We start from the raw sequence: 27,235 nt of genomic DNA on the forward strand, positions 1-27,235 counted from the left end.
ACACTCCTCGTACGTGTCTCTACACTCCTCGTACGTGTCTCTACACTCCTCGTACGTGTCTCTACACTCCTCGTACGTGTCTCTACACTCCTCGTACGTGTCTCTACACTCCTCGTACGTGTCTCTACACTCCTCGTACGTGTCTCTACACTCCTCGTACGTGTCTCTACACTCCTCGTACGTGTCTCTACACTCCTCGTACGTGTCTCTACACTCCTCGTACGTGTCTCTACACTCCTCGTACGTGTCTCTACACTCCTCGTACGTGTCTCTACACTCCTCGTACGTGTCTCTACACTCCTCGTACGTGTCTCTACACTCCTCGTACGTGTCTCTACACTCCTCGTACGTGTCTCTACACTCCTCGTACGTGTCTCTACACTCCTCGTACGTGTCTCTACACTCCTCGTACGTGTCTCTACACTCCTCGTACGTGTCTCTACACTCCTCGTACGTGTCTCTACACTCCTCGTACGTGTCTCTACACTCCTCGTACGTGTCTCTACACTCCTCGTACGTGTCTCTACACTCCTCGTACGTGTCTCTACACTCCTCGTACGTGTCTCTACACTCCTCGTACGTGTCTCTACACTCCTCGTACGTGTCTCTACACTCCTCGTACGTGTCTCTACACTCCTCGTACGTGTCTCTACACTCCTCGTACGTGTCTCTACACTCCTCGTACGTGTCTCTACACTCCTCGTACGTGTCTCTACACTCCTCGTACGTGTCTCTACACTCCTCGTACGTGTCTCTACACTCCTCGTACGTGTCTCTACACTCCTCGTACGTGTCTCTACACTCCTCGTACGTGTCTCTACACTCCTCGTACGTGTCTCTACACTCCTCGTACGTGTCTCTACACTCCTCGTACGTGTCTCTACACTCCTCGTACGTGTCTCTACACTCCTCGTACGTGTCTCTACACTCCTCGTACGTGTCTCTACACTCCTCGTACGTGTCTCTACACTCCTCGTACGTGTCTCTACACTCCTCGTACGTGTCTCTACACTCCTCGTACGTGTCTCTACACTCCTCGTACGTGTCTCTACACTCCTCGTACGTGTCTCTACACTCCTCGTACGTGTCTCTACACTCCTCGTACGTGTCTCTACACTCCTCGTACGTGTCTCTACACTCCTCGTACGTGTCTCTACACTCCTCGTACGTGTCTCTACACTCCTCGTACGTGTCTCTACACTCCTCGTACGTGTCTCTACACTCCTCGTACGTGTCTCTACACTCCTCGTACGTGTCTCTACACTCCTCGTACGTGTCTCTACACTCCTCGTACGTGTCTCTACACTCCTCGTACGTGTCTCTACACTCCTCGTACGTGTCTCTACACTCCTCGTACGTGTCTCTACACTCCTCGTACGTGTCTCTACACTCCTCGTACGTGTCTCTACACTCCTCGTACGTGTCTCTACACTCCTCGTACGTGTCTCTACACTCCTCGTACGTGTCTCTACACTCCTCGTACGTGTCTCTACACTCCTCGTACGTGTCTCTACACTCCTCGTACGTGTCTCTACACTCCTCGTACGTGTCTCTACACTCCTCGTACGTGTCTCTACACTCCTCGTACGTGTCTCTACACTCCTCGTACGTGTCTCTACACTCCTCGTACGTGTCTCTACACTCCTCGTACGTGTCTCTACACTCCTCGTACGTGTCTCTACACTCCTCGTACGTGTCTCTACACTCCTCGTACGTGTCTCTACACTCCTCGTACGTGTCTCTACACTCCTCGTACGTGTCTCTACACTCCTCGTACGTGTCTCTACACTCCTCGTACGTGTCTCTACACTCCTCGTACGTGTCTCTACACTCCTCGTACGTGTCTCTACACTCCTCGTACGTGTCTCTACACTCCTCGTACGTGTCTCTACACTCCTCGTACGTGTCTCTACACTCCTCGTACGTGTCTCTACACTCCTCGTACGTGTCTCTACACTCCTCGTACGTGTCTCTACACTCCTCGTACGTGTCTCTACACTCCTCGTACGTGTCTCTACACTCCTCGTACGTGTCTCTACACTCCTCGTACGTGTCTCTACACTCCTCGTACGTGTCTCTACACTCCTCGTACGTGTCTCTACACTCCTCGTACGTGTCTCTACACTCCTCGTACGTGTCTCTACACTCCTCGTACGTGTCTCTACACTCCTCGTACGTGTCTCTACACTCCTCGTACGTGTCTCTACACTCCTCGTACGTGTCTCTACACTCCTCGTACGTGTCTCTACACTCCTCGTACGTGTCTCTACACTCCTCGTACGTGTCTCTACACTCCTCGTACGTGTCTCTACACTCCTCGTACGTGTCTCTACACTCCTCGTACGTGTCTCTACACTCCTCGTACGTGTCTCTACACTCCTCGTACGTGTCTCTACACTCCTCGTACGTGTCTCTACACTCCTCGTACGTGTCTCTACACTCCTCGTACGTGTCTCTACACTCCTCGTACGTGTCTCTACACTCCTCGTACGTGTCTCTACACTCCTCGTACGTGTCTCTACACTCCTCGTACGTGTCTCTACACTCCTCGTACGTGTCTCTACACTCCTCGTACGTGTCTCTACACTCCTCGTACGTGTCTCTACACTCCTCGTACGTGTCTCTACACTCCTCGTACGTGTCTCTACACTCCTCGTACGTGTCTCTACACTCCTCGTACGTGTCTCTACACTCCTCGTACGTGTCTCTACACTCCTCGTACGTGTCTCTACACTCCTCGTACGTGTCTCTACACTCCTCGTACGTGTCTCTACACTCCTCGTACGTGTCTCTACACTCCTCGTACGTGTCTCTACACTCCTCGTACGTGTCTCTACACTCCTCGTACGTGTCTCTACACTCCTCGTACGTGTCTCTACACTCCTCGTACGTGTCTCTACACTCCTCGTACGTGTCTCTACACTCCTCGTACGTGTCTCTACACTCCTCGTACGTGTCTCTACACTCCTCGTACGTGTCTCTACACTCCTCGTACGTGTCTCTACACTCCTCGTACGTGTCTCTACACTCCTCGTACGTGTCTCTACACTCCTCGTACGTGTCTCTACACTCCTCGTACGTGTCTCTACACTCCTCGTACGTGTCTCTACACTCCTCGTACGTGTCTCTACACTCCTCGTACGTGTCTCTACACTCCTCGTACGTGTCTCTCCGGACCCCACATGACCTCTTCCGTCCACTACGAGATTGATTATTTACTGATCGTTGCTTTGTTTTCCTACCTGTCTCCTTTCATGTCTCTTCCATTTATTTCTCTGTCTGACACCCCCATCTGTCCCTTTAATTCTGTCCCAGATTTTGGGATTACTTCGTATATACAAACCATCTAAAGAGATTACATCAGTCTGACCCTCATGATATATCCATCAGTGACGTACTACTTCCAAATAAAAAAATCATCTCCGTGACCTCCCTTTAATCATTTAGTCACGTGACGATACAACAAAAGCCGAGCGCGGTTTATCTGTTCGTTAGATGCAAACGCTGTAAAATGGAAAACAATAGAACAAAACATTACTACATATGTAAACTGTACAAGTTAGTACTAAATATGTAAATAACAGTGATATAGTACTAAATATGTAAATAGTGATATAGTACTAAATATGTAAATAATAGTGATATAGTACTAAATATGTAAATAATAGTGATATAGTACTAAATATGTAAATAATAGTGATATAGTACTAAATATGTAAATAATAGTGAAATAGTACTAAATATATAAATAATAGTGAAATAGTACTAAATAGTGATATAGTACTAAATATATAAAAGTGATATAGTACTAAATATATAAATAATAGTGATATAGTACTAAATAGTGATATAGTACTAAATATATAAAAGTGATATAGTACTAAATATATAAATAATAGTGATATAGTACTAAATATGTAAGTAATAGTGATATTGTACTAAATATGTAAATAATAGTGATATTGTACTAAATATGTAAATAATAGTGATATAGTACTAAATATGTAAATAATAGAGATATAGTACTAAATATGTAAATAATAGTGATATAGTACTAAATATGTAAATAATAGTGATATAGTACTAAATATGTAAATAGTGATATTGTACTAAATATGTAAATAATAGTGATATTGTACTAAATATGTAAATAATAGTGATATTGTACTAAATATGTAAATAATAGTGATATAGTACTAAATATGTAAATAGTGATATTGTACTAAATATGTAAATAATAGTGATATAGTACTAAATATGTATCTCCTCTTCTACCGCCTCCTCTTCTACCTTTTCTTCTTCTATCGTTGCCCCTTCTGGTCAAGCAGTCCAAAGTTACACTGCTGTAACTGTAAAGAACCCTTTCCTATGTTGTTAATGGAACGGCTCCTCCACACGTGAATGTACCCCCGCCGATTGCGTAGTGACCTTGAGTTAATCGGGTGACCTCTAAGTTGTCTCTTCCCATCCCGTTTTCTCTTTCTCTTTTATCTCCTTTGAAGCTTGTCCAGTTCTTTTGCTGCACGTTGTCTCCCCGGTTTCACGAGCGTCGTATGTGTCACGGCTTTGCTTGTCCTCTTAGGTAGTTGTGGGCGCGGTGACTCACAGGGTGGAGACATTCAGTGTAAAATACGTGTTGGTCCATTTTATTACAATATTGTAAGGCAACGTGTCACTGGGTCGTTCTGCGGAGGCCACGAGAAGGTCTTTAATGGCACGTTGTGAGGACGCCCTACTATTCGAATCGGACTCACATTCAAAAATGTACAGAAGGTGGACAGGGGGGTGTGTTGGGTTGTTGATATTGTTCTGTCATGTTACTCCACCTACTATTAGTTGAACTCCCCATCTTGTCTTCTTAGATGTCCGTGGCTCCACGTGGAGGTGTCCCCGGCTCTTCCTGCTTATAATGCCGTCATGTTCTTATTCGTTTTGGCTAATTTCAGCATGGCCACATTCATGGATCCCGGGATATTCCCACGAGGTAAGAACTGCTTATTCTTAAAGTGATTGTCCCCCCTTGAACACCATTTTGGTGCCAGGGATTTTTTGAGATTTTTGCACCTCCGGTAACCAGGACATGTTAAAAAAAATAAACAAATGACAAAATCAAAAAAAATCCTACTAAATGCCCATAACTATCGTTTCTGAAGGTAAGAACCTGGCACATTGTCAAAATGCCCCTCCGCCCTTTATACACACTGGCACCTTCATGCAACCTTGTGACAAACGGAAATCATTAACCCTTTCAGGACCAGACTAATTGTCGTTTTTATGCTTTTGTTTTTTCCTCCTCGGCTTCAAAAAGTCATAACCTTTTTTTTTTTCTCTATTTTTTCGTTGACACGGCCTTATGAGGGCCTAATTTTTACGGGACAAGTTGTACTTTCTAATGTCGCTATTTATTATTATGTGCCATGTACTGGGAAGCTGGGAAAAAAATCCGAATGGGGGGGAATTGGGGAAAAACAGAAGTTCTGCCATTTTCTTATGGGTTTAGTTTTTGTTCTGTTTTAGGACCTTTTAAAAAAAAAAAAATGTAAAAGTTTGAAAGAAACAAAAATGTATTTGTATCGCCATATTGTGACCTGTAACGTCTTTATATTTCTGTGTACGGAGCTGCGTGAGGCGTCTTTTTGTACGTGGAAAGATGTCATTTTTAGTAATACCATTTTGGGGAATGTCGGGCGTTTCGATCACTTTTTAGTACATTCTTTTTGGGGGGTTGAAGTGGCAAAAAAACTGAGATTCGGCCATTTTGACCTTTTTTTTCTCCGCTACGGTGTTCACCATATTAGAATGATATTTTATATTTCTGCATTTTCAGACGCGGGGATTCTTAATGTGTTTGTTTCTTTTTGTTTAGAATTCTATGTGATCTAGGGAAAGGGGTGATTTTTGAATTTTTATGTATTTTAAATATTTTTAAAAACTTATTTTTAATTTTTATTTATTTTTTACTTTTATTTAGCCCCCTAGGGGGCTTGAACCTACGATCATTAGATCGCTTATGCCATAGACTGCAATATCACAATATTGCAGTCTATGGCAAAATTAGTGCATTGCTATTGGGACCAGCCACAGGCGGAGCTCAAGATCAGTCTTTCTATAGCAGAGCTGGGGGCGTTCACAAGGCTCCCAGCTGCTATAGGAGTACACCTGCTCCTGTGATCTCGCCGTGCGGGAGCCGGTGACCGACCCCAGAATGGAAGGGGCAGTAAAAACTCCTCAGATGCCGGCGGTCACATCTGACACCGGCATCTGAGGGGTTAAATGCTTGTGACCAGAAATGTTTCTGATCGCAAACATTACCACTGGGTCCCTACGCAAAAAAGACAACATGGGATTTGTGAAATGTACAAACTTTATTGATGTTCGTGTGTGGTGCAAGTCCTTGGTGTGACATATTTGATGCCGTGATCCGGCTGCTGGTAAATGTACGGGTCGTGGAGTCAATAAACTGTCTAATTAGGTGCAGAGGAGTGATTAGACGAGCTACTGCTCATGTTCTCACGCCGTTTCTGAAAAAAAGGACCCTACATATTGGCATTCAGACCTGCAAGTATGCTCTCTGATTGATAAGGGGGGTGATAACATAAAGAAAAATTCATGTTACCCCTCTCCTCGGGGTCATCTACAGCCATACAGGGACAGGTGGAGGATCACAGTTTCTCCTCCTCTCCCTGCACACTGCCAGCATGTCTCCCTCTGCCCCCTTTCCTCCTCCACATGGGCTGAAGTGAGAGCTGTAAATATTTACAGCTTCAACTTTAACCTGCTCTAAGTCAGGCTAGATTGCAACAGAGCCAGGTCTTGTTTAAAAGATAAGAATAGACTGTCCTCATCGTATAGGCGGTGTTGGTGTGCTGCCAGTTCTCTGCTGCTCAGCCTGCCCTTTCTGGGCAGGCGGTTTTCTTCTGATATACTGCCTCCAGGCTCCCTCCTCCTCCTTTTGGCGACAAATGAATGGGATGCGTAGTAAAAGGTAGGGCTGGCAATTTAGGGATGGGAAAGACGCACACCACGGCACTGCGGTGATTAAATTATTATTTTTTTAAATCTCAAAAGTAATAAATACACAGTGAATCACTGAGGAACTACAAGTCCCAGCATAACCCAGTAATGAATAAATACACAGTGAATCACTGAGGTACTACAAGTCCCAGCATAACCCAGTAATGAATAAATACACAGTGAATCACTGAGGAACTACAAGTCCCAGCATAACCCAGTAATGAATAAATACACAGTGAATCACTGAGGTACTACAAGTCCCAGCATAACCCAGTAATGAATAAATACACAGTGAATCACTGAGGAACTACAAGTCCCAGCATAACCCAGTAATGAATAAGTACACAGTGAATCACTGAGGAACTACAAGTCCCAGCATAACCCAGTAATGAATAAATACACAGTGAATCACTGAGGTACTACAAGTCCCAGCATAACCCAGTAATGAATAAATACACAGTGAATCACTGAGGAACTACAAGTCCCAGCATAACCCAGTAATGAATAAATACACAGTGAATCACTGAGGTACTACAAGTCCCAGCATAACCCAGTAATGAATAAATACACAGTGAATCACTGAGGTACTACAAGTCCCAGCATAACCCAGTAATGAATAAGTACACAGTGAATCACTGAGGAACTACAAGTCCCAGCATAACCCAGTAATGAATAAATACACAGTGAATCACTGAGGAACTACAAGTCCCAGCATAACCCAGTAATGAATAAATACACAGTGAATCACTGAGGTACTACAAGTCCCAGCATAACCCAGTAATGAATAAATACACAGTGAATCACTGAGGTACTACAAGTCCCAGCATAACCCAGTAATGAATAAATACACAGTGAATCACTGAGGTACTACAAGTCCCAGCATAACCCAGTAATGAATAAGTACACAGTGAATCACTGAGGTACTACAAGTCCCAGCATAACCCAGTAATGAATAAATACACAGTGAATCACTGAGGAACTACAAGTCCCAGCATAACCCAGTAATGAATAAATACACAGTGAATCACTGAGGTACTACAAGTCCCAGCATAACCCAGTAATGAATAAATACACAGTGAATCACTGAGGAACTACAAGTCCCAGCATAACCCAGTAATGAATAAATACACAGTGAATCACTGAGGTACTACAAGTCCCAGCATAACCCAGTAATGAATAAGTACACAGTGAATCACTGAGGTACTACAAGTCCCAGCATAACCCAGTAATGAATAAATACACAGTGAATCACTGAGGAACTACAAGTCCCAGCATAACCCAGTAATGAATAAATACACAGTGAATCACTGAGGTACTACAAGTCCCAGCATAACCCAGTAATGAATAAATACACAGTGAATCACTGAGGTACTACAAGTCCCAGCATAACCCAGTAATGAATAAATACACAGTGAATCACTGAGGTACTACAAGCCCCAGCATAACCCAGTAATTAATAAATACACAGTGAATCACTGAGGAACTACAAGTCCCAGCATAACCCAGTAATGAATAAATACACAGTGAATCACTGAGGTACTACAAGTCCCAGCATAACCCAGTAATGAATAAATACACAGTGAATCACTGAGGAACTACAAGTCCCAGCATAACCCAGTAATGAATAAGTACACAGTGAATCACTGAGGAACTACAAGTCCCAGCATAACCCAGTAATGAATAAATACACAGTGAATCACTGAGGAACTACAAGTCCCAGCATAACCCAGTAATGAATAAATACACAGTGAATCACTGAGGTACTACAAGTCCCAGCATAACCCAGTAATGAATAAATACACAGTGAATCACTGAGGAACTACAAGTCCCAGCATAACCCAGTAATGAATAAATACAGTGAATCACTGAGGTACTACAAGTCCCAGCATAACCCAGTAATGAATAAGTACACAGTGAATCACTGAGGTACTACAAGTCCCAGCATAACCCAGTAATGAATAAATACACAGTGAATCACTGAGGTACTACAAGTCCCAGCATAACCCAGTAATGAATAAATACACAGTGAATCACTGAGGAACTACAAGTCCCAGCATAACCCAGTAATGAATAAATACACAGTGAATCACTGAGGTACTACAAGTCCCAGCATAACCCAGTAATGAATAAATACACAGTGAATCACTGAGGTACTACAAGTCCCAGCATAACCGATTAATGTCAAATCACATTTCTGATAATAAAAGTGAAAAACTGACAGGCAAGTTAAAGTGTATGTTCACAAATGCCAGAAGTCTAGCAAGCAAAATGGGGGAGCTGGAGGCCTTGATACTGGAAGAAAATATAGATATAGTTGGTGTTGCTGAAACATGGCTGGACTCTTCACATGACTGGGCTGTAAATCTACAGGGTTTTACACTTTTTCGTAAAGACAGGACAAATAGGAAAGGTGGTGGTGTATGTCTGTATGTGAGAAGTGATATGAAGGCGAGTGTGAAAGAGACAATAGTGGGTGAATACTGTGAGGAGGTTGAAACCTTGTGGGTGGAACTAGAAAGGGAGGTAAACACTGAAAAAATTACTTTTGGTGTAATCTATAGACCCCCCAATATAACTGAGGAGATGGAAGGTCAGATATATAAACAGATGGAGCGGGCTGCACAGGCGGGTACTGTAGTGATAATGGGAGATTTTAATTTCCGGGATATTAATTGGTGTCATGGTTCGGCTTCAACTGCAAAGGGGAGACATTTCCTCAACCTGTTGCAGGAAAATTTTATGGGCCAGTTTGTGGAAGACCCGACTAGAGGTGAAGCTCTGTTGGATCTGGTCATTTCTAATAATGCAGATCTTGTTGGGAATGTCAATGTTCGTGAAAACCTCGGTAACAGTGATCATAATATAGTTACATTTTACCTATACTGTAAAAAACAAACGCAGGCTGGGAGGGCAAAAACATTTAATTTTAAGAAAGCCAATTTCCCCAGGATGAGGCTGCAATTCAGGATATGGACTGGGAAGAACTAATGTCAAATAGTGGAACAAATGATAAATGGGAGATTTTCAAATCTACTTTGAGTTATTATAGTGCAAAATTTATTCCTACAGGTAATAAGTATAAACGACTCAAATTAAACCCCACATGGCTTACACCTTCTGTGAAAGGGGCAATACATGACAAAAAAAGGGCATTTAAAAAATACAAATCTGAGGGTACAGCTGTAGCCTTAGTAAAATATAAGGAGCTTAATAAAATCTGTAAAAATGTAATAAAATCAGCAAAAATACAAAATGAAAGGCAGGTGGCCAAGGATAGTAAAACAAATCCTAAAAAATTCTTCAAGCATATAAATGCAAAAAAGCCCAGGTCTGAACATGTAGGACCCCTAGATAGTGGTAATGGGGAGTTGATCACAGGGGATCAAGAGAAGGCAGAGTTACTAAATGGGTTCTTTAGCTCTGTATATACAACAGAAGAAAGAGCAGCTGATGTAGCCGGTGCCAGTGCTGAGGAGCTGATGTAGCCGCTGCCAGTGCTGAGGAGCTGATGTAGCCGCTGCCAGTGCTGTTAATATATCGGCTGATATACTGAATTGGATGAATGTAGAGATGGTCCAGGCTAAATTAAATAAAATAAATGTGCACAAGGCTCCGGGACCAGATGGGTTACACCCTAGAATTCTTAAAGAGCTTAGTTCAGTTATTTCTGTCCCCCTTTTCATAATATTCAGAGAATCTCTAGTGACAGGTATAGTGCCAAGGGACTGGCGCAGGGCAAATGTGGTGCCTATTTTCAAAAAGGGCTCTAGGTCTTCCCCGGGTAATTATAGACCAGTAAGCTTAACATCCATCGTGGGGAAAATGTTTGAGGGGCTATTGAGGGACTATATACAGGATTATGTGACAATAAATAGCATTATAAGTGACAGCCAGCACGGTTTTACTAAGGACAGAAGTTGTCAAACTAACCTAATCTGTTTTTATGAAGAGGTGAGCAGAAGCCTAGACAGAGGGGCCGCTGTGGATATAATGATATATGAGAGGTGAGGAGAAGCCTAGACAGAGGGGCTGCTGTGTATATAATGATTATATGAGGGGTAAGCAGAAGTCTAGACAGAGGGGCCGCTGTGGATTTAGTGTTTTTGGACTTTGCAAAGGCATTTGACACTGTCCCCCATAGACGCCTAATGGGTAAATTAAGGACTATAGGTTTAGAAAATATAGTTTGTAATTGGATTGAGAATTGGCTCAAGGACCGTATCCAGAGGGTTGTGGTCAATGATTCCTTCTCTGAATGGTCCCCGGTTATAAGTGGTGTACCCCAGGGTTCAGTGCTGGGACCACTATTATTCAACTTATTTATTAATGATATAGAGGAAGGGATTAATAGCACTATTTCTATTTTTGCAGATGACACCAAGCTATGTAATATAGTTCAGACTATGGAAGATGTTCATGAATTACAGGCAGATTTAAACAAACTAAGTGTTTGGGCGTCCACTTGGCAGATGAAGTTTAATGTAGATAAATGTAAAGTTATGCATCTTGGTACCAACAACCTGCATGCATCATATGTCCTAGGGGGAGCTACACTGGCGGATTCACTTGTTGAGAAGGATCTGGGTGTACTTGTAAATCATAAACTCAATAACAGCATGCAGTGTCAATCAGCTGCTTCAAAGGCCAGCAGGATATTGTTGTGTATTAAAAGAGGCATGGACTCGCGGGACAGGGATGTAATAATGCCACTTTACAAAGCATTAGTGAGGCCTCATCTAGAATATGCAGTTCAGTTCTGGGCTCCAGTTCATAGAAAGGATGCCCTGGAGTTGGAAAAAATACAAAGAAGAGCAACGAAGCTAATAAGGGGCATGGAGAATTTAAGTTATGAGGAAAGATTGAAAGAATTAAACCTATTTAGCCTTGAAAAAAGACGACTAAGGGGGGACATGATTAACTTATATAAATATATTAATGGCACATACAAAAAATATGGTGAAATCCTGTTCCTTGTAAAACCCCCTCAAAAAACAAGGGGGCGCTCCCTCCGTCTGGAGAAAAAAAGATTCAAGCTGCAGAGGCGACAAGGCTTCTTTACAGTGAGAACTGTGAATTTATGGAATAGCCACCGCAGGAGCCGTCACAGCAGGGACAGGAGACACCGCAGGAGCCGTCACAGCAGGGACAGTAGACACCGCAGGAGCCGTCACAGCAGGGACAGGAGACACCGCAGGAGCCGTCACAGCAGGGACAGGAGACACCGCAGGAGCCGTCACAGCAGGGACAGGAGACACCGCAGGAGCCGTCACAGCAGGGACAGGAGACACCGCAGGAGCCGTCACAGCAGGGACAGTAGACACCGCAGGAGCTGGTCACAGCAGGGACAGTAGATGGCTTTAAAAAAGGGTTAGATAATTTCCTAGAACAAAAAAATATTAGCTCCTATGTGTAGAAATTTTTCCTTCCCTTTTCCCTTCCCTTGGTTGAACTTGATGGACATGTGTCTTTTTTCAGCCGTACTAACTATGTAACTATATGTAACCCAGTAATGAATAAATACACAGTGAATCACTGAGGAACTACAAGTCCCAGCATAACCCAGTAATGAATAAGTACACAGTGAATCACTGAGGTACTACAAGTCCCAGCATAACCCAGTAATGAATAAATACACAGTGAATCACTGAGGAACTACAAGTCCCAGCATAACCCAGTAATGAATAAATACACAGTGAATCACTGAGGTACTACAAGTCCCAGCATAACCCAGTAATGAATAAATACACAGTGAATCACTGAGGTACTACAAGTCCCAGCATAACCCAGTAATGAATAAATACACAGTGAATCACTGAGGAACTACAAGTCCCAGCATAACCCAGTAATGAATAAATACACAGTGAATCACTGAGGTACTACAAGTCCCAGCATAACCCAGTAATGATGTGAATCACTGAGGTACTACAAGTCCCAGCATAACCCAGTAATGAATAAGTACACAGTGAATCACTGAGGAACTACAAGTCCCAGCATAACCCAGTAATGAATAAATACACAGTGAATCACTGAGGAACTACAAGTCCCAGCATAACCCAGTAATGAATAAATACACAGTGAATCACTGAGGTACTACAAGTCCCAGCATAACCCAGTAATGAATAAATACACAGTGAATCACTGAGGAACTACAAGTCCCAGCATAACCCAGTAATGAATAAGTACACAGTGAATCACTGAGGAACTACAAGTCCCAGCATAACCCAGTAATGAATAAATACACAGTGAAGCACTGAGGTACTACAAGTCCCAGCATAACCCAGTAATGAATAAATACACAGTGAATCACTGAGGTACTACAAGTCCCAGCATAACCCAGTAATGAATAAATACACAGTGAAGCACTGAGGAACTACAAGTCCCAGCATAACCCAGTAATGAATAAATACACAGTGAATCACTGAGGTACTACAAGTCCCAGCATAACCCAGTAATGAATAAATACACAGTGAATCACTGAGGAACTACAAGTCCCAGCATAACCCAGTAATGAATAAATACACAGTGAATCACTGAGGAACTACAAGTCCCAGCATAACCCAGTAATGAATAAATACACAGTGAATCACTGAGGAACTACAAGTCCCAGCATAACCCAGTCAATGAATAAATACACAGTGAATCACTGAGGAACTACAAGTCCCAGCATAACCCAGTAATGAATAAATACACAGTGAATCACTGAGGAACTACAAGTCCCAGCATAACCCAGTAATGAATAAATACACAGTGAATCACTGAGGAACTACAAGTCCCAGCATAACCCAGTAATGAATAAATACACAGTGAATCACTGAGGTACTACAAGTCCCAGCATAACCCAGTCATGAATAAATACACAGTGAATCACTGAGGAACTACAAGCCCCAGCATAACCCAGTAATGAATAAGTACACAGTGAATCACTGAGGAACTACAAGTCCCAGCATAACCCAGTGATGAATAAGTACACAGTGAATCACTGAGGTACTACAAGTCCCACCATAACCCAGTAATGAATAAATACACAGTGAATCACTGAGGAACTACAAGTCCCAGCATAACCCAGTAATGAATAAGTACACAGTGAATCACTGAGGTACTACAAGTCCCACCATAACCCAGTAATGAATAAGTACATGGAGCAGTGAGACACGGGGAGGGGGGCCAATAGGGTTTAGCAACTAGTGGACTACTATGTAAAGTCCTAGGGGACCACCAGACGCCTCTCTAATGGCTATGTTCAATGGCTCCTCTCGTTGTACCTGTTGATTGGCATGGCGGAAGCTTCTCTCTGTTGCCTTTAGGCAATGGGCAAGGGTTCTTTACAGTTACTGGCTCTTTTCATCTTTGCTACTGCCCCGCTCTCTTTCCCATGGACACTTGCTCTTCACTCTGCAGCTTGGCGCTCCGCCTCCTAAGCCTCTCCATGGGCTTATCTCTGCACCCGCCTGCTTCAACCCCGCACTCCATGGTGATCCACCATTGGTCCCTCGTGAGTTGCCTGCACCAGGCATGTTTGTCCCTGTGTTTTGGCCCTGCCCGGCAGTCAGAATTCTCTCCAGGGACTACACATGCTTTAGTTATATAAACAAATAAAGTCTGGCTGGATAACCGGCCGCTGCGCCCTCTGCCCGGTGCTCGAAACGGCCCTGAACGTGGTGATAAAAGCGGCAGGTTTACTTCTCGCTGTGGAATCTTGGATTCATTGCTTCTCTTTCCCCAGCGGAAGAGGACGAGGATAAGGAGGATGATTTCCGAGCTCCCTTATATAAGACGGTGGAAGTGAGAGGGGTGCAGGTCCGCATGAAGTGGTGCTCGACATGTCGCTTTTACAGGCCCCCGCGCTGCTCCCACTGCAGTGTGTGTGACAACTGTGTAGAGGTGAGTCCTGTCTGAGCACATCTGTCTGGGGTTCAGTCTTCACATGGAAATTGTAATACCCCGATAATAACGGTGGACGAAGTGCGCCTTATAAATACCGTGGTATCGGGTTCAGTAGGTCCCACATTCTGTCCTGATGATAGAGCGCCAAGTCCCGTTTCCCTACAGTAGCCGATAGTTACATTTCTAGCTGCGCGGAGGATCTGGAACTCTGAGATATATAAAGAGTCCGTACATTGCTCAACCCGCCTATCCAGTGGACGGATGTACATTATCTGCATTGTTGGTGAGATTGTAAAAGTGACCCCACTATTGGCACTAGTATGTGGCTACTGACTGCCACTTGTAAGAGCATACTGACAGGCACTATGACTGCCACTTATAGGGGGTTACTGACAGGCACTATAACTGCCACTTGTAAGAGCATACTGACAGGCACTATGACTGCCACTTATAGGGGGTTACTGACAGGCACTATAACTGCCACTTATAGGGGGTTACTGACAGGCACTATAACTGCCACTTGTAAGAGCGTACTGACAGGCACTATAACTGCCAATTGTAGGGGGTACTGACAGGCACTATGACTGCCACTTGTAAGAGCATACTGACAGGCACTATGACTGCCACTTATAGGGGGTTACTGACAGGCACTATAACTGCCACTTGTAAGAGCGTACTGACAGGCACTATGACTGGCACTTGTAGGGGGTACTAACTGCCACTTGTAAGAGCGTACTGACAGGCACTATAACTGCCACTTGTAGTGGGTACTGGACAGGCACTATAACTGGCACTTGTAGGGGGTTACTGACGGGCACTATAACTGCCACTTGTAAGAGCGTACTGACAGGCACTATAACTGCCTCTTGTACGGGGTTACTGACAGGCACTATAACTGCCACTTGTAGGAGGGTACTGACAGGCACTATAACTGCCACTTGTAGGAGGGTACTGACAGGCACTATAACTGCCACTTGTAGGAGGGTACTGACAGGCACTATAACTGCCACTTGTAGGGGGTACTAACTGCCACTTGTAAGAGCGTACTGACAGGCACTATGACTGCCACTTGTAGGAGGGTACTGACAGGCACTATAACTGCCACTTGTAGGGGGTACTAACTGCCACTTGTAAGAGCGTACTGACAGGCACTATGACTGCCACTTGTAGGAGGGTACTGATTGCCAATTGTAGGGGGGTACTGACACGCACTGACTGCTACTTTTAAAACGGTAGTAACAGGCACTATGAATGCCACTTGTGGGAGGGTGCTGACGGGCACTGTTATTGCCACTTGTGGGAGGGTGCAGACGGGCACTCTGCCACTTGTAGGGGGGTACTGATAGGCACTGACTACTACTTTTAAAATGGTAGTGACAGGCACTATGAATGCCACTTGTAGGAGGGTCCTGGCAGACACCGTGACTGACTTTTATTGGGAGCACTTTGACTAACAATGTTCAGAAAGCCACTGTGGCTGTCACTGTTCCGGAGACACTTTGGCTGACACTCCTCTAGGGGCACTGTGGCTGTCACTGTTCCAGAGACACTTTGGCTGACACTCCTCTAGGGGCACTGTGGCTGTCACTGTTCCGGAGACACTTTGGCTGACACTCCTCTAGGGGCACTGTGGCTGTCACTGTTCCGGAGACACTTTGGCTGACACTCCTCTAGGGGCACTGTGGCTGTCACTCTTCCGGAGACACTTTGGCTGACACTCCTCTAGGGGCACTGTGGCTGTCACTGTTCCGGAGACACTTTGGCTGACACTCCTCTAGGGGCACTGTGGCTGTCACTGTTCCGGAGACACTTTGGCTGACACTCCTCTAGGGGCACTGTGGCTGTCACTCTTCCGGAGACACTTTGGCTGACACTCCTCTAGGGGCACTGTGGCTGTCACTGTTCTGGAGACACTTTGGCTGACACTCCTCTAGGGGCACTGTGGCTGTCACTGTTCTGGAGACACTTTGGCTGACACTCCTCTAGGGGCACTGTGGCTGTCACTGTTCTGGAGACACTTTGGCTGACACTCCTCTAGGGGCACTGTGGCTGTCACTGTTCTGGAGACACTTTGGCTGACACTCCTCTAGGGGCACTGTGGCTGTCACTGTTCTGGAGACACTTTGGCTGACACTCCTCTAGGGGCACTGTTGCGGTATGATTTGGCGCACTGACCACCACTGATCTGTCTTATACTTCACGTTACAGGAGTTTGATCACCACTGTCCATGGGTAAACAACTGCATTGGACGCCGGAATTACCGCTACTTCTTCCTGTTCCTGGTGTCTCTGACGTTACACATAATGAGCGTCTTCACCTGTGGCCTTTTCTACATATTAGGACATCCCGACCGGCTCCGAGACATCCCAGCAGCTGTCACGTATCCTTGTATTACACATGTGGAAGGTCTGACCCCTCTACAGTAGTGTTGTCTATGAGGGGTTAATATGTCCAACCTCGTGGTGTTCATCTCAGTCACTGTGTCAATCCCTGCTGTGCCTGGTTTATACCTCTGATCTCTGCTGTGCCTGGTTTATACCTCTGATCTCTGCTGTGCCTGGTTTATACCTCTGATCTCTGCTGTGCCTGGTTTATATCTCTGATCTCTGCTGTACCTGGTTTATACCTCTGATCTCTGCTGTGCCTGGTTTATACCTCTGATCTCTGCTGTGCCTGGTTTATATCTCTGATCTCTGCTGTGCCTGGTTTATACCTCTGATCTCTGCTGTGCCTGGTTTATACCTCTGATCTCTGCTGTGCCTGGTTTATACCTCTGATCTCTGCTGTACCTGGTTTATACCTCTGATCTCTGCTGTACCTGGTTTATACCTCTGATCTCTGCTGTGCCTGGTTTATATCTCTGATCTCTGCTGTGCCTGGTTTATACCTCTGATCTCTGCTGTGCCTGGTTTATACCTCTGATCTCTGCTGTGCCTGGTTTATACCTCTGATCTCTGCTGTACCTGGTTTATACCTCTGATCTCTGCTGTGCCTGGTTTATACCTCTGATCTCTGCTGTGCCTGGTTTATATCTCTGATCTCTGCTGTACCTGGTTTATACCTCTGATCTCTGCTGTGCCTGGTTTATACCTCTGATCTCTGCTGTGCCTGGTTTATACCTCTGATCTCTGCTGTGCCTGGTTTATACCTCTGATCTCTGCTGTGCCTGGTTTATACCTCTGATCTCTGCTGTGCCTGGTTTATACCTCTGATCTCTGCTGTGCCTGGTTTATACCTCTGATCTCTGCTGTGCCTGGTTTATACCTCTGATCTCTGCTGTGCCTGGTTTATACCTCTGATCTCTGCTGTGCCTGGTTTATACCTCTGATCTCTGCTGTGCCTGGTTTATATCTCTGATCTCTGCTGTGCCTGGTTTATATCTCTGATCTCTGCTGTGCCTGGTTTATACCTCTGATCTCTGCTGTGCCTGGTTTATACCTCTGATCTCTGCTGTGCCTGGTTTATACCTCTGATCTCTGCTGTGCCTGGTTTATACCTCTGATCTCTGCTGTGCCTGGTTTATACCTCTGATCTCTGCTGTGCCTGGTTTATACCTCTGATCTCTGCTGTGCCTGGTTTATACCTCTGATCTCTGCTGTGCCTGGTTTATACCTCTGATCTCTGCTGTGCCTGGTTTATACCTCTGATCTCTGCTGTGCCTGGTTTATACCTCTGATCTCTGCTGTGCCAGGTTTATATCTCTGATCTCTGCTGTGCCTGGTTTATACCTCTGATCTCTGCTGTGCCTGGTTTATACCTCTGATCTCTGCTGTACCAGGTTTATATCTCTGATCTCTGCTGTGCCTGGTTTATACCTCTGATCTCTGCTGTGCCTGGTTTATACCTCTGATCTCTGCTGTGCCAGGTTTATATCTCTGATCTCTGCTGTGCCTGGTTTATACCTCTGATCTCTGCTGTGCCTGGTTTATACCTCTGATCTCTGCTGTACCTGGTTTATACCTCTGATCTCTGCTGTGCCTCTGATCTCTGCTGTGCCTGGTTTATACCTCTGATCTCTGCTGTACCTGGTTTATACCTCTGATCTCTGCTGTACCTGGTTTATACCTCTGATCTCTGCTGTACCTGGTTTATACCTCTGATCTCTGCTGTGCCTCTGATCTCTGCTGTGCCTGGTTTATACCTCTGATCTCTGCTGTGCCTGGTTTATACCTCTGATCTCTGCTGTACCTGGTTTATACCTCTGATCTCTGCTGTACCTGGTTTATACCTCTGATCTCTGCTGTGCCTCTGATCTCTGCTGTGCCTGGTTTATACCTCTGATCTCTGCTGTACCTGGTTTATACCTCTGATCTCTGCTGTGCCTGGTTTATACCTCTGATCTCTGCTGTACCTGGTTTATACCTCTGATCTCTGCTGTACCTGGTTTATACCTCTGATCTCTGCTGTGCCAGGTTTATACCTCTGATCTCTGCTGTACCTGGTTTATACCTCTGATCTCTGCTTTACCAGGTTTATACCTCTGATCTCTGCTGTGCCTGGTTTATACCTCTGATCTCTGCTGTGCCTGGTTTATACCTCTGATCTCTGCTGTACCTGGTTTATACCTCTGATCTCTGCTGTGCCTGGTTTATACCTCTGATCTCTGCTGTACCTGGTTTATACCTCTGATCTCTGCTGTGCCTGGTTTATAACTCTGATCTCTGCTGTGCCTGGTTTATACCTCTGATCTCTGCTGTGCCTGGTTTATACCTCTGATCTCTGCTGTGCCTGGTTTATACCTCTGATCTCTGCTGTGCCTGGTTTATACCTCTGATCTCTGCTGTACCTGGTTTATACCTCTGATCTCTGCTGTGCCTGGTTTATACCTCTGATCTCTGCTGTGCCTGGTTTATATCTCTGATCTCTGCTGTGCCTGGTTTATACCTCTGATCTCTGCTGTGCCTGGTTTATACCTCTGATCTCTGCTGTGCCTGGTTTATACCTCTGATCTCTGCTGTGCCTGGTTTATACCTCTGATCTCTGCTGTGCCTGGTTTATACCTCTGATCTCTGCTGTGCCTGGTTTATACCTCTGATCTCTGCTGTGCCTGGTTTATACCTCTGATCTCTGCTGTGCCTGGTTTATACCTCTGATCTCTGCTGTGCCTGGTTTATACCTCTGATCTCTGCTGTGCCTGGTTTATACCTCTGATCTCTGCTGTGCCTGGTTTATACCTCTGATCTCTGCTGTGCCTGGTTTATACCTCTGATCTCTGCTGTGCCTGGTTTATACCTCTGATCTCTGCTGTGCCTGGTTTATACCTCTGATCTCTGCTGTGCCTGGTTTATACCTCTGATCTCTGCTGTGCCTGGTTTATACCTCTGATCTCTGCTGTGCCTGGTTTATACCTCTGATCTCTGCTGTGCCTGGTTTATACCTCTGATCCCTGCTGTGCCTGGTTTATACCTCTGATCTCTGCTGTGCCTGGTTTATACCTCTGATCTCTGCTGTACCAGGTTTATATCTCTGATCTCTGCTGTGCCTGGTTTATACCTCTGATCTCTGCTGTGCCTGGTTTATACCTCTGATCTCTGCTGTGCCTGGTTTATACCTCTGATCTCTGCTGTACCTGGTTTATACCTCTGATCTCTGCTGTGCCTGGTTTATATCTCTGATCTCTGCTGTGCCTGGTTTATACCTCTGATCTCTGCTGTGCCTGGTTTATACCTCTGATCCCTGCTGTGCCTGGTTTATACCTCTGATCTCTGCTGTGCCTGGTTTATACCTCTGATCTCTGCTGTACCAGGTTTATATCTCTGATCTCTGCTGTGCCTGGTTTATACCTCTGATCTCTGCTGTGCCTGGTTTATACCTCTGATCTCTGCTGTACCTGGTTTATACCTCTGATCTCTGCTGTGCCTGGTTTATACCTCTGATCTCTGCTGTGCCTGGTTTATACCTCTGATCTCTGCTGTGCCTGGTTTATACCTCTGATCTCTGCTGTGCCTGGTTTATACCTCTGATCTCTGCTGTGCCTGGTTTATACCTCTGATCTCTGCTGTGCCTGGTTTATACCTCTGATCTCTGCTGTGCCTGGTTTATACCTCTGATCTCTGCTGTGCCTGGTTTATACCTCTGATCTCTGCTGTGCCTGGTTTATACCTCTGATCTCTGCTGTGCCTGGTTTATACCTCTGATCTCTGCTGTGCCTGGTTTATACCTCTGATCTCTGCTGTGCCTCTGATCTCTGCTGTGCCTGGTTTATACCTCTGATCCCTTTATTCTTCAGTTGCTGGGTGTATTCTCTTAACTGGATCTCAGTATTTCAGTCATGTGCGTCGCTGGCCTATTCTTCTTTCCCGTGGCCGGTCTCACAGGATTCCACCTTGTTTTGGTCTCCCGAGGTCGTACTACAAATGAGCAGGTCGGATCCCGTCATTTATATTTTATTAGTCTTCATTTGCCTTGTGATTTCAATGCAGGGTCCCTGATTTGTCCATTTTTTATTTCTTAAAGGTCACTGGAAAGTTCAGAGGAGGAGTTAATCCTTTTAGTAATGGATGTTGTCAAAATGTGGGCCACGTACTATGTAGCTCCCCACCACCCAGGTAGGTCTGCGGTCCTGGTTCCTGTCACACTAGAGACGGAAATTTACATATCCAACTTAAAGGAACACTCCAGGAAAAAGTGATTCTGTGTTATACCTAGTACCTAGTTAATGACTTCTATCGCTGGGGTTGTTTTGATCCCGTGTCATGCTCCGCCCCCTCTGGCCCTGCACTAGACCTAACACAATGTATAATTTTTTCCTGAAGTGTTCCTTTAATTCCGCTGCCTGTGTTGTCCTACTAGACTTTTTAACACCGGGTACCAAACCCATGTTGTCCGCTAGATAGTTGATTTGTGCCGTTCCTCTATTATTCTTCCTTGAAATTTTTGAATACATTAACAACTGGGTGTTACTAGTTGGGGGTGTGTCCCTTATACAGACTGACAATGTCCAATCAGTGGTGACAGAGTGAGACTGTGAGGACACGCCCCTTTGACAAGAGGAATGGTAACACCCAGTTGTCAAGTTATTCATACATTTCTAGGAGGAATAATAGATGAACAGCACAACGCAGAGTTCTAGACCTTAGGATTTAACACCTGAGACAGGGGCCACCTTGTGTTCATAAAATTCCATACCATCCGTCTAAAACCCAAGAATCGTGGGGCAATGTTAGAAAGATCCGTAAGCCGTAAGTCACACTTGGCTCCGGTCTTCCCTCTAACTGCCCACCATTAATTTCCTATGTGTGGTCATTCCCTATTTCTAGTGGTGAACCTACTATAGAGGCGTATCCTTCCACTGCTACGGGGCTCACGGTGAGACGGGACCCGGAACAGAAGAGTCAGAGCGCTAGATGATAAAATTCTGATTATGTTTAGAAACCACTAGGGGGAGCTCCACTGTATACAGCGGAATGAGGGCTAACTGTATTAGTGGGGTGCAAGTAAAGCTAAAAGGGGTTTCTATGGACATTTCTAAAATATCGGCGGCGGGCCGCCGGGATCGATCACTGATCTTGCGAACGGGTGCCCATTCCTGAGGGAGAGATGTTACTTTATCTCCCATGCGTTATAATGGAGAGTGACTGTTCTTGCCCGACCACCTCTCTACCAGAAACAGGAAGCTCGATTCTCACCCTCCGTGGTGGTCCCAGCAGCTGGACACCATATCTAGTCCACGTTATCTGTGACTATAATGGGAAACCCTTGAAGTGGTATACGGTCTCCTGACCAGACACATAATATATCTGATGTTTATATGGCACCTGTCTATAATATACATGTGTGTTGTCTGTTTCTCAGATATATAAAGCGCAGTCATAACCAGTCAGTTCTGTCTATATCGCCTCCATTTTTACGACCGGACGTGTCAGAGAGTCAGATTGGCCTTAAAATCCTGGATAACGGTATACAGAGTCCCCTCCAACACTACCAGGTATGGAATCGTCAAGTACTTACCTCTTAAAGGGGGTGTCCATTACCACTGGTTCTGTACTGAAAAGAATGACCACTTAGTGTTGATTGTCCGATGTCTCTTGAACCGCTGCAGCAATATATATATCATGTTTACATTCCTGCTCGCTCTGGTGTTGCCATGGTTACATTGGCTGACTAGCTCTGCATGGACATCCTGTCACATGACCTTCGCTCTTCAGACCACATATATGAGAGTTAAGGCGGAGGACAGGGTATCCATGCAGAGTTCATTTATTACTGTTACCATGGCAACCCCAGAGCAAGCAGGAATGTAAAGGAACCCCTCTATATTCTGGAGCTCAGGAGGGGGACGGATATTATTAACACCATAGACTGGACCATGTATTACATTGTACAGGTGTGTATGGCAGCTTGGTCTGCATTTTCTTATTGCCAATGTCCGATCGGCGGGGATCTGACCACTGTCGCCCCCAGTGGTCACTTGCCAGTTTTGCTTGGTAAGAAAGCCGTTCTAGCTATATGCCACCAATGTCTGTGATGAGACTCCTCAATAAAGCCAGTAGCTCTATTAGACATAAACTTTCTACTCCTTTTACCCTTTCACAGTCTCGGAGCAGTCTCGAGTTGACGGAATCTCAGTCAGCAGATGCAGAACCTCCACCACCCCCGAAACCCGACTTGAGTCGCTACATGGGACTGAGAGGCCAGTTGAGCCTGGAAAGAGAAGGTGAGTTTTCAAGATGGTACAGCCATAACGAGCACAAGCTGTGCCAGCGTCTTACCAATGCTCCGCATGGGTCCGCTCCGGAGACTTGATCAGCCACATTAACAGTGACGTGTAATGACCAGTTATAAAACATTTCTGGTTCAGGAAACACATTTTCAAATACCCCATTAGGGCTTCCCCATTTAGGATCCTCATCTGTTATCCAGAGGAAAGAGCAGCTACAAAGAGCTCTGGAGGACCCAGCATGTCCATTTCAATGGGAATTGTGTAATACTTCATTTCTCCTGTGGGGGTGCTGCAGGGAAACTGAATACTTGCTGCGGGATTCCCTCATGATTACTTTACATTGGCAATGTGTTATCTTCGTTGTTTATGTCTGTGATGTTCGTTTGGACATCTTGTATAACTTTTAACCAGACTTTTCCCTATTGAACGCAGAGAGCCCCCCTACTCCTACTATGTATAGATTTCGTCCGGGCTTCAGCAGCGGAAGTGGTGGCCCCGTAACCAGTTCAAAGGTAAGATCCCCTTCGCATGCGTCCTGAATGTTCTAGATCTTTACAGCTGAGAATGCTGACGCTCGTCTATCCGATTTACGTATTTCGCGCAGTTAATTACAATGTATTGTTCCCTGTTATCAACCATTTCATGGGCCGATTGTTCTTTAATTCTCTTGATATAAGCTGCATTTTGAAACAGTGGTTGCTATCGGTTTACTGCCTAATGACCAGTCTATTTAATGTGGTTGTCAGGCAGCGTGTCCCTAGCAACCAGTCTGTCAGATTACTCAAGTCTCAGGTCCAAGGCAGAATTTCCACTGAACTGAGGACAGAGCAGAAACCAGGATGTTTGTCTCTAGCGTAAAATGTAGAAAGCCTGAATAGCCCCACAATGCCCGGCACAGATGGGCATATACTGGGCATCGTGGCTTTATTTTCTTCATGTTTGTCCTTTTGTGTTTCAGCTTCCCCGGGTAGACAGTCTGCAGGACTCCCCTATGCCAAACTCAGACCTGTCTCGTCCCCCAAGTTCACGCTCGGAGCCCAGTCTAGAAGCAGACTCATGCCACGCTCCGCCGGCTCGGTCCTCCAGTCTGCGCTCTGCCACGGGCACATCTGCACCACTTCCCTCTCTCCCGTCGGAAGGAACAACATCCACCTCATACAAGAGTCTAAATCAGACGCAGAATGGAAGTCTGTCCTACCAGAGTCTACTGAGCCCTTCCGATGAGACCGAGCCGGAAACCGCCGGATACTCTTCACCGTATCTCTCCGCTCGAGAACGCCTGCGACCGGCCTGTCCTCCTCCCATTGCCCCCCGCTATGGCAAGCCGCGGATCTCCCACCACCGTGCGCTAGATACAGATGCAGCAGCTCTACCATTATTGACATTAAAGTAAGTGCTGCTCGTCCACGTTGTCCTGGGACTCTGTAGCCTCTTCTGTCCTGTCTCTGTGTCTCCACCTTTTACATTGCACCCGGAAATAAGGGACGATTTTAGGAGTAGGCAAACTGGGCAAGTGCCCAGGGTCCCGTTTTTCTGAGGACGGTGCCTCGAGGAGCAGAGTGAAGCAGAGAAATATTCTGCCCCAGTGGTCTGTAGAGCGCGAGCCGTGTGCCCGTTATCTACGGTATATGGTGGTCATGTGCGGATATGGTAGGCCCCGGTATTATTTGGATACTGGTACTTTTGTTTGGGCATTGACTGGCGTTATTGTGTGGGCAATGATTGGCAGTGTCATTCGGCCGCTATGTGGGAGTATTATTTGGATACTGTATGGCGGTATTATTTTATATTTGCAGGTTCTGAACCTATGAGAGACGCTGTGGCGTGAGGGGGCGGGGGCCGCGGGCGGTTTCACATTTTCTATTCTCTCATTGATCTGATGTCTTTTCTTCCGCTCTGAAGTCCTGTGTTGTATCTCTGTAGGGACGAGTCTCCTGTGAAGTCGGCGCACTCTCGCAGCAACGGCCAAGCGACTGTCTCCCCTCCAGTCAGCCCGTCTCGCCCGGGAGGTGTAAAGACTGTGTCAGGTGTGGGGGGCACGACATATGAGATTTCCGTATGAGAACTTCCGGACACACAGACGGTCAAAGTGATCAGTGTGAGAATCAACCGTGGCCAATGCTGGACCCCTCTGTGTGCCCCCGCCTCGTTTACGTGGAGTCGATGTGGGATCTTGTCTCTTTGAACTTTTAAAAACTTTTCAGGGGGGCAGAAGACGGGCGGCGGGACACAGATGCGTTTTTACTCCGCTTCATCTGTCTTTTATTCCTTACTCCGTATTCATGTGGACTCTTCTGCCGCCACGCGCTCCCTGGATTGCCGCTCACGTTTACACCCGGTGATTGTCCTTTTTCTTAGGCGTGGAAGTTGGGGTGCATTTCTTTTTTTAATATTTTATATTTTTTTATTTTCCTGTATCTGAGAAGGAACGTGATCTGCACAAGTTTATAAATACAAATGAATATATGATCTGGGGAGCAGGCAATAAATACCCCTCCACCTCCAGACACGGGAGACACGAGGGGGGGGTGCCTTCATTTTTTTTTTTTTTATTTCATTTAAAAATAAATAAAACAAAGACCAAATTGTTGAGACGTGTATGATGGGTGTGATGGTAGATTACTGAAATACGGGAACGCTGATCTGGAGAACAAACCTCTTGTATCCCCCCCATTGTTTATGTAATGTATTTGGGGGGGGTTCCCACTTTTCTTGGTCTATTATTATTTTATTTTTTTTGTGATTCTCTGAATCCTCTACTGATTCTCCTTGTGGAGACCCGTCTAATGGGGAGTCTTTAGCGCAATGCTCCCTGGGAAAAGGTATGCAAAGTAGTCTATAAAATTGTCTCTCCAGTGCCACCTATAGGCGGCTACACTGTAAGTCAATAAATTATCAGCCAAACCAGAAGCCCCCATGTGTACCCAGCGGTGTTAGAGTTGTTACCCCTCGTCAGTACACAGTAGGGTTGCACTTTTGTCCATCACTAGGATCTTTCTGGATGTGTTGCCCTCTTGGGATTTCGCTCCTGCAGGTCTAGGGAGGTTTTGGTGCAGTACGGAGGTATAGGGCGGCCCCATAGAAGTCTATGTGCATTATAGTACAGCTGGAAGATTGTACAGAGCCATTGTGGTGTGCATGAGGCCCTCAAACAAGGAGGTGACAGACCCATCCTATCTATCATTATACGATGGACACGTGTGCGTTACAATTCCATCAGCAGAACTGAACTAATATAAAAGAAAAAGTGCAGAAATAAAAGTCTTACAACACGAATCGTCCTGGGGCAAAGTGAAGACCTGTGTACACCACAACCCGACATCCCTGAGCTCCAGGAGGTCCATGTTCCGGCTCCGCGACCGGAGACTGGTAAATACAGGGAGCAAGTGACGAGCTATATACAGGTCCCCTTCACATCACATTTTTACCTTCTGTCAAAGGTGCGCGTGTGTGTGTGCGTGTGTGTGTGTGTGTGTGTGTGTGTGTGTATATATATATATGTGTGTGTGTGTATATATATATATATGTGTGTGTGTGTGTGTGTGTATATATATATATATATATATATATATATATATACGTACACAAACATACATATATATATATACACACACACACACACACACACACACACATACACATATATATATATATATATATATATATATATATAC

The 27,235-nt window shown here is 45.3% G+C and overlaps 2 protein-coding genes across 3 annotated transcripts in view; one reads left to right on the forward strand and one right to left on the reverse strand.

Annotated features, from left to right (window-relative positions):
- Nucleotides 1-26,146, forward strand: part of ZDHHC5 (zDHHC palmitoyltransferase 5) — a 55,232-nt gene extending 29,086 nt beyond the window's left edge. Inside the window, exons 3-12 of one of the 2 annotated variants that reach the window (XM_075842304.1) lie at nt 4,863-4,984; nt 14,738-14,895; nt 17,107-17,279; nt 21,161-21,263; nt 21,356-21,447; nt 22,694-22,826; nt 23,435-23,555; nt 23,994-24,073; nt 24,520-24,950; nt 25,485-26,146. In XM_075842304.1, coding sequence (XP_075698419.1) covers nt 4,863-4,984; nt 14,738-14,895; nt 17,107-17,279; nt 21,161-21,263; nt 21,356-21,447; nt 22,694-22,826; nt 23,435-23,555; nt 23,994-24,073; nt 24,520-24,950; nt 25,485-25,623 — 1,552 coding nt within the window. In that variant the 3' untranslated portion in view covers nt 25,624-26,146. The remainder of the gene's footprint in view (nt 1-4,862; nt 4,985-14,737; nt 14,896-17,106; nt 17,280-21,160; nt 21,264-21,355; nt 21,448-22,693; nt 22,827-23,434; nt 23,556-23,993; nt 24,074-24,519; nt 24,951-25,484) is intronic. The other variant, XM_075842305.1, reaches the window with a different exon arrangement.
- The window catches only part of FTSJ3 (FtsJ RNA 2'-O-methyltransferase 3), a 319,479-nt gene that overhangs the window by 241,130 nt on the left and 51,114 nt on the right, over nt 1-27,235 (reverse strand). The gene's annotated exons all lie outside the window — the stretch shown is intronic.

Source organism: Rhinoderma darwinii, chromosome 11 (assembly GCF_050947455.1).
Source record: "Rhinoderma darwinii isolate aRhiDar2 chromosome 11, aRhiDar2.hap1, whole genome shotgun sequence".
Lineage (NCBI taxonomy): Eukaryota > Metazoa > Chordata > Amphibia > Anura > Rhinodermatidae > Rhinoderma > Rhinoderma darwinii.